Genomic DNA, 8,404 nt, shown 5'->3' on the forward strand with positions numbered 1-8,404 from the left:
ACAGTAACTATGAACAGATGAACTTTGAATTCTGATAGGACAGGATGAAAAAATATGTGATTCTACAGGCAACAGTCATTTGCCCACCGTGTTCTTTTCATGCGCATTTTGTCATATGGTTTCAATTATTGCTGGACACTGGACTTTTTTTTCTCCTCCTCCTCCTTCCTTGACGAGCACAAAATTTTAACGATATAAAAGGAAAAAGCTGAGTATTGTTAAGATACATGGTGCACTAGTGATTCTCTCTCTTAGGTGCCTAGGGGCGTGAGTGCGTTTTTTCGTAAGGGTGGCAGACGTAAATGTTTGAATTCATAATTAAAGATGGCTATATAGTTGATACTATTGTTAGAAAGCAACTGTGGTGGTGCCCACGAGCATGGTGTTGAAGTCCACTACTATAGTCATGAGTTTAATTTGCAACTTCCTTCCACCGAACTATTTACTCTATAAATGGTCTATGTTCTGCAGATCCAACACTTGTTGTTCGAACAAAGTGGTCGGCATCGATAATGGCTTGTTTTGCTGAAGCCATATCTTGAAATGGTATTCCTCCAGAAAGGGGGGAGGAGGAAGAGAGTTTCTTCTTTGAATAGGGTGCGGGATTTGTGATACATGCCGAAATACATTGCCTCTGTCCCTAGGGTAGAGACCTAATGAATTTCAGTGATCATGCTGTTCAATCAGTGTTTGAAAATATGCTTTTTGGTTTGATTCCTTTTACCGCGATCTGATGATAAGTACAGTTGTGGCGACAGCTAGCCGGCACGTTTTTTTTATTGTCCGAAACTGGTGGCTTTGATGCATATACTTGTGCTTTGGAAATAAAGAAGAAAGTCTTTCTTCCTGGTATCCGTAGTCTCCAATTGACTTTCAAAAAAAAAAAAAATGCAGTTGAAAAGAACATTTAAAGCTGTAGAAAAAAGTCGCAAACATTTCGGGGGGGAGGGGGACCGGTCCTTCTGGTCCCCCTTAGCAACTTTAAAGTTTTTTAAATTATGCAATGTGATAGGCCTCTCATGGTGCACCCTAGTTAGAATGACTCTACCACAGCATTTACTCCCTTATGGCCAGTGGCTTGAGAGGCAACAGCCACACACTTGTAATGACAATAATAATGCTCAACAATAAGTAGAATATCAACAATGTAGATATTTATATCCATAGTCACATCCATATGTAATTGATCTTCTATTTATTTCATCACCAAAAAGGTAATGTTTCCCTAACATACATCAACTTGCAAACAGCTTAATAAGTTAGTTTTTAGTTTTTCTTAATATTTATGCGAGGATGCCCAGAGAATGAAAAAAAAAAAATTTTCTTGTTAATTTTGCATACCCCCTTGCATACTGAAAAAAAATTGTAATACTCTCTAAGAAAAAAGCTGTCATATCAACTTACTTGTGATAATCAATGTCTATTTTTGTACATTTGCCTGTCGCTGAATGGTCCCACAGGAGGGTTGGTCCACATTCAGGAACCTTGAAAAAGGATACACCTTCTGTGTCCCTGGAAAAAATAATAACTACAACTTGCTTTTGACTGCTAAATGCAATATTTTTGGATTTATTTTCGATGTACAATGACATATGAGATAGTTAGGTGGTGCTATAGTAGAAATTCAGATTATGAGAGTAACTCTGTTTACAAGTATTTTGCAAGACCAACAAAAATTTGCAACAAATTTTGACAACAAGCGATACCTCGCAAGACGAACAAAATTGTAAAAAAATTCGAACACATTTTGACTTGATAAGAGATATTTCTTGTAATACGAGCGTTACCTACACCAAAGCCTCTTAGATGAGTACTAGTCTATAAGAGGCTTTGTGTATTCACCTCATCTGTTGAGCACCACGTAATCACAACTAAAAAGCTGATAGTTTGCTTTCTCTCACTGTAGGCTGCCATTAGAAGTTCAGGAGCCGAGTCAAAGTGTTTTTCTGGATTTCTCTTTTATTATTTTGATATTATTATAATGAAAGACTAAATTATAAAATATATTGCATGCATTTGTGTATTAATGAAACCCTTCAATAGTTCAAGGGCTCTTGTTTGATTCAGGCTCATTCATTAAGGCACCACTGATTATGGAAGTGGCATTCATAACCCACGAAAGCTTGTCTCACCCTTTTGTTATATGTTGATGTAAACAGGGATTTCAGATTGAAGCATACTCTTACTCTTTTGTATCATTCCAAAAATATGTGAGCCTTTAATGTAAAATAGGTAAGAATATACAATAATTTTTTTTTAAATAAAATCAACCTACACTTTGTTCAGCATGGAACGAATCATTTGATTTTCTATTATTTCCTATGGGGAAATTTGATTTGATAAAATACAAGTGTTTCAGATTATGAACACATTCACTGAAAAAATTATGCTTGTAAACCAAAGTTCCACTGTAGGCCTAAAGTAATCAAATGTTATTATAATAAGAGATGTTCTAGTTATGAATGTGTGAAATAACTTATTATTTTGAAAAACTGGCAATCCATTAAGAGAAAATCCACTAAAATTCAATCAGTGCTTCTAATTTTTCTGATTTAATGGTTGGCAGATTCTAGCATTGGAAGTATAAATTGACCACTAAAAGGGTATTCTGTATATACAGTCTAACCCTGCTGTAGTGAACAAAATTTAGTCTTGTCAAATAATTTAATTGTTTGTTATGCAAACAATTACAGCGTTAATCTGAGTTTTTCGGATTGTAAGACCAACATAAAAAAATTGGGACTCCTATAAATATTTCACTAACTCAAGTCTCGAACATCTCCAGAAGTAACCACCAGAACCAGAATTAAAGTTTTAACCAAGACCCAGCCCTCATGGGCCAACAGTCAGTATACAAACAGACCAGGAAGATCTATGAAGAGGGGTAGAAGCTATTGTGTAAAGTGTAGAGCGAAACAAGGTGCGTGTATGTGTAATGAAAAAAGAGAAAAAAGACAAAATCAGGTCATCAGGCTGTCCTAAGTTAAGTCAAAGCACACTGTTGCCACAACAATCAACAACTCTAGATTGACTCAGCACATAATATCACCAGAAAACCACCAGTCAACAGCTACATCTTGATATGGGTTCAAAAAAGAGGAAAAAACAAAAAAACAGTACATGAGTGTCGTAGTGCAAAAACCTCTTTAGCTAGATGTTACATATAATTAAAGTCCTACATCAAATGATGATAATCAAAAATGTTCATCAGAAACACATGAAAAATTTTTCAATTTGAACAAGATATGAGTTCTGTTCAGTAAGTGCTCATAATGAAACATAATAATATAAAAATGAGGTATATATATATATATATATATATATATATACAAAAACAAAAATTCTAAGAAAAGAAAAAATCAGGCAACCATTCATTGGGTGTTGTTATATGCAGAGAAATCCAAGAGTCCAGATATTTGCAAAATAAAAAATAATTACAGAATACAGAGCAAGGAGAAACAAGGAGAAAACAATTTCTATCCAAGTATGTACAATTATTTACAACAAATTTGGAACAATTACATTAATTCCCAATCCAAATGGAAAATTTGTTGAGGTCTTCAACATTTTCTCAACAGTTGAACATCATAATCTACAATGTCTCTCAAATGTTAGTACTTAGATTCAGCCATTCTGTCGAATAGGTCATTATTAATGTTTTTAGTGTATGTGAAGATATGATAAATATCGAGGTCATTTCTAATACTAACTCTTCTAATGAACCAAGGTGCATTCACAAACTTCCTAAGTATTTTGTTTTGAGCCGTCTGAAGTTTTCTGATGTTTATTTTGCATTTATGAGACCAAGTAAGTGAAGCATACAGCAGCGTAGGTCTGAGAATAGACTTAAAAGTATAATTTTGTTTTTCAGAGATAATTTAGCTTGTGGAAAAACAATCTTGTCCATGGTAATTTCTTGTCCCAGGTATACATAACTTTCTACTTCTTCTATCTCTGTGTTGTTGAGCAAGATTGCCCTCTTTAACGCAGAGGGGTTGAACATAACTTTAGTCTTTTGTAGAGTCATTTTCAAGCCCACCTGAATACTTGCCTTTGCCAATTCTTGTATCATTTCTTCTAGTTCGTCTGGATTACTGCTGATAACAACAATGTTGTCTGCAAAACGCAAATGGTTGAGAAACTCTCTATTTATTTTAATTCCTTTTTTATCCCAATCCAGTTTCCTGAATACTTCTTCTAAAACAGCGGTAAAGAGTTTTGGTGAGATAGTATCACCCTGTCTGACTCCTTTTCCAAGTTTAATTTTTGTTTTTCCTTTATCCAAACGAATCGTTGCAGTTGCTTTGTCATATATTTTCTTGATGATATTGATGCAAGTCTTCTCTACCCCAATTATATCTAAAGCTTTAACAACAGCAGATGTGAAGACAGAGTCAAACACGTTCTCAAAATCAATGAAGGTCATACACAATGGTAATTTGTATATTCCTTATGTCTCTCCAAGTTCCCTGATTGTTTGGATGTAATCCATTGTGCTAAATCCACCTCAAAATCCTGCCCGTTCTTTTGGTTGAGCTTCGTCCAATTTGGATTCAAGCCTATATGTCAGCACTTTGGTGAAGATTTTATAAATTACTGATAGGAGACTCATTGGTCGGTAGTTCTTGATATCCTCTTTTTCACCCTTTTTGTAAAGAAGAACCATAATTGCATTATTCCAATTTTCAGGCACATCCGATTTTGTGAGACAATTTGTGAACAAGGCAGCTAGCATACTGGCAAATTCTTCTCCTGCTTCTTTAATAATGTCTATTGAAATCCCATCTTCACCATCATCAGGTGTAACGAGTATTAAATCATTAGATGAAGAATCCAATGAATTATTTTGAATATCAACATTGGAAGGTGTATGTTCATCTGTAATCAGAGAGCTCTGTATAGGTGTCCTATTTTTATTAACAGGGGAAAGTTTTCCCGATGACTCAGTTGTTGAGCAACTAGTTGAATGTGTGTTTGTTGAGCAACTAGTTGAATGTGTGTTTGTTGAGCAACTAGTTGAATGTGTGTTTGTTGAGCAACTAGTTGAATGTGTGTTTGTTGAGCACGTGTCACAATCACTATTTGACCCTGAATGGGGAGAGAGTCATACTCTAACTCTGTTTAGTACATTATCACTATTAACAGTTGTATGGCATTGATCATCATTTTGTTCAGCTTGATTTGAGCTAGCGTGCTCACCAGGAAGGGAGATTTCCCCAATGAGAGAGTCTCCACCATGTTCAATTACAGCCTCAATGTTTAATTTGGCCCTTTTTTTTCTATTCTGCTTTCTTGCCCTTGACCACTTGGGTTTAGAGCCAGAATCACACGGGGGTATCTTGAATCTAAGTTTACTACTATGAATACAAGAAATTACATTAAGATCTTCAAAAAATGTCTGGGCTATTTTCAACACTTTCTCGTGCATACCTTCTTCCTCATTGGAAAGAGAATCAATCAATTGAATATACACAGAAATAACATCTTTGAGCTTTTTAGCTATAACACAATCATCATTCCTAGTTAAGGAATTTCCCTCTTTGTAACTGAATTTCAACCACTTAAAACCAGCTTTTCAAATTCCTCCGTTAAATCGGGGGATTTGTTATATTCCTCAGCCAAAGAAGAGTTTTTTCACAACCAAAAGCTTATCCGGGCTTACAAATGGACATATTAGACCCATACTGAGCACTTACAAAAAAAGAACAGAACTCACCTGTGAAAAGTATCTAAAAAGAGCACATGTGGGTCAAGGGGAAGTAAGGGGCAGACGTATCACTGGGGGAACACAGGGGCTTATCCATGATGAATTTTTTGACAAGACGGCAAAAACACTTATCACAACCGTACACGCACACAAGGGACATGCACAGGAAGGAGAGCACTTTGTTTTGAAAAATTTTGTTGACTGTTATGAATCTAACACAATCGTCGGAGCACAAACAAAATATGTCCAGTCTGTACAAAATCCAGTGGTGTAATCGTTTTAAATATTTGAGAAATTTTTGATTTGCCAGAAGCAATGCAAAATTCAGAACAGAGCCAATATCTGTCTTGTGCTGGTTTGATTTACAGTGCTTATTTGTGACTGGGTAGTTTTTCTGTGTTAATTTCATAGGCGGAGATTGACTTGGAAGTCTGGGGGGCATTATTGCTGGGGGGCACGATGATGATGTCAATTATATAGGCATATATATATTAGATCAGTCGACTCCACCTTTGACGCTGAGGGGGGGCAATGCCTCCCCCACGTCCCTCTGTATCTCCGCCCATGGTTAATTTGTGATTGTAAGACATAAAATTTCCTTCTTAGTCGCAGGGGCATATGCGAGGAGGTGATAGATGGGGAGGGCTGCGCCTCCCTCCTAGATGATCAAAAATGAAAAGTATTTTTCTAAAAAAATTAACTTATATATATATATATATATCAAAAGAAAATATCTTTACATGCTACATTAATCAATTTCTGTTCATGTTTAAACTGCTTGTTGAAAATTAATAACTCAAAATTTCTCTGGAAAAGATTCTCTGTTCACCACCCTTTCTGAACATTGGGTCTCTATACACTTTTGGTTGATTCATCTGTGATTGGGTGATTTTGTCCATATTATGTGATTGGTAACCTTATTATTGGTCTGTTAAAATTTACTTCGAGATATGCATTTTTCAAGATGCAATTAATTTTCAGGAACAAATTGGCAATGTTTTTGGGACACTGTTGTACCATACTTGTACTGAAAGACTGGATGAGAAAATGGAAAGTTTTCAGTATGATAATTTTATACTTACATGACTGAACCTCTAGGTATCATAATCAAAACAAATCATATGTTCTGAAATAAACAAAACAAATTTTGATGAAAATAAATAATGAGAAGAAGAACATTTTTTGACTCAGTACTTCAAAGTATACATACATACACCATTTAAAGTGAATCTGAACAAGTTATATAACCCAAGGGCGTAGCGAGGGGGGGGACTTGGGGGTCTGCCCCCCCCGAAATGTGAGAAAATGACAGAAAAAAGGGGAAAAGATGACCAAATCCATTGTTCTGTCACTTTGGTGCCCCCCCCCAAACGAAATTTCTGGCTACGCCCCTGATATAACCTGAAAAAATATTATACATTATTCCTAAGTTTAATAAATAATTCTTGATCCACAAGTAACATTAGAAACACAGATTCAGCATCTTTTTATAAAGCGGCAGGTGTGATATGCTATATATACAGATTATTTAATACCAATATCAAACCTGCTTTATAATTAAGTTGAAGTGACAATTAAAATACTTCATATACAGTGATACCTTGACTAACAATGATAATTAACTCCAGAATCACATGTGTTATTCGATTTGAGAATTTTCTATAAGTTTCTATACAGCAAAATCGTTTAAGGTATAGCGAAAATTTGAAGATAAGTTTTATTAACCCTTTAAGCAGTTTTTAAAATTTTCTTGATCCACATTATAACTGCGACATTTGAAATTGCAAAACCTTCACAAATTGTCAACTATTTTCAAGAATTATTCTTTTTTTTTTGACTGAAAACTGATAACTGCTTTCCATCCCAACAAGAAAATTTACTCTGCTCATAACTTTTATTTCCCTTGCTATGATACAAACACACATGGCATGTGTGGCTTTCTAGGAAGAGAAATACTTTTAAAAATATAATATTTTTTTCATCATTTATACTGATCATATATTTCTTTACAGTGCTGAAAGAAAGAGGAAAAAACACACACAATTTTTCTTTTTCTCAGTTTTCCCTTATCTAACTTTGAACAAGAACTGACTCTGCCCACTAGCAGTTAATTGGTTGGGGATAGAAAACATGTTTCATGGAAAAATTCCTTCAACGCGGTTTTAGAAGATGAAATATTTTGGCTGAAATAAAGCAGATCTGGTTTGACAAGATATCTCAGGATTAATAATGAAAGGGTTAAACGCTAAAGAAGAACTATAAAAAGGACAAAAATTGACTGAAGGCTGAGATGAACAACTTCATAAGCCCTGTTTAGATGTGGAAGATTTGGGGTCACTTTGGTGATTATTACCTGCATGGCAACTTTTTTTTTGCTCGTGGGAAGAAAAAAGGGGGGACGAAGATCCATCAAAAGAATCCCACCTTTGTTGCGAAATAATGGTTGGTGACTCCGACCTCCTCTCCCATAATCCTTTGTACCGCGAAAACTACTGTAAACTCCTTCATCAGCCATCTTGAACCAACCACTTCCATTCAACCCACATAACTAGTGATGACTTCCGGAAAGAAGAGGGGGAATACCGGCATAAACTAAACGGCATGTAAGCGGGTTGTACTGAAAATCCCTGTTATGGGTAACTTGCCGGGATATTTTATTGCACATGTAAACAAGGCTATAATTGAATGAACAATTCA

At 35.3% G+C, this 8,404-nt stretch overlaps 1 protein-coding gene across 1 annotated transcript in view; it reads right to left on the minus strand.

Moving 5' to 3' along the window:
* The window catches only part of LOC149072459 (SCL-interrupting locus protein homolog), a 48,840-nt gene extending 41,953 nt beyond the window's left edge, over window positions 1-6,887 (minus strand). The window contains exons 1-2 of the mRNA XM_089246298.1: window positions 6,790-6,887; window positions 1,405-1,512 (exon numbers count right to left, since the gene is read on the minus strand). Of these exons, the coding sequence (XP_089102424.1) occupies window positions 1,405-1,512; window positions 6,790-6,812 (131 nt within the window). The 5' untranslated portion in view covers window positions 6,813-6,887. The remainder of the gene's footprint in view (window positions 1-1,404; window positions 1,513-6,789) is intronic.
* Window positions 6,888-8,404: the final 1,517 nt, after the last annotated feature.

This window comes from Pholcus phalangioides, unplaced genomic scaffold (genome assembly GCF_987345545.1).
Source record: "Pholcus phalangioides strain wild (caught in Gottingen) unplaced genomic scaffold, Ppha-v1.0 ptg000017l_1, whole genome shotgun sequence".
In the NCBI taxonomy this organism is placed as follows: Eukaryota; Metazoa; Arthropoda; class Arachnida; order Araneae; family Pholcidae; genus Pholcus; species Pholcus phalangioides.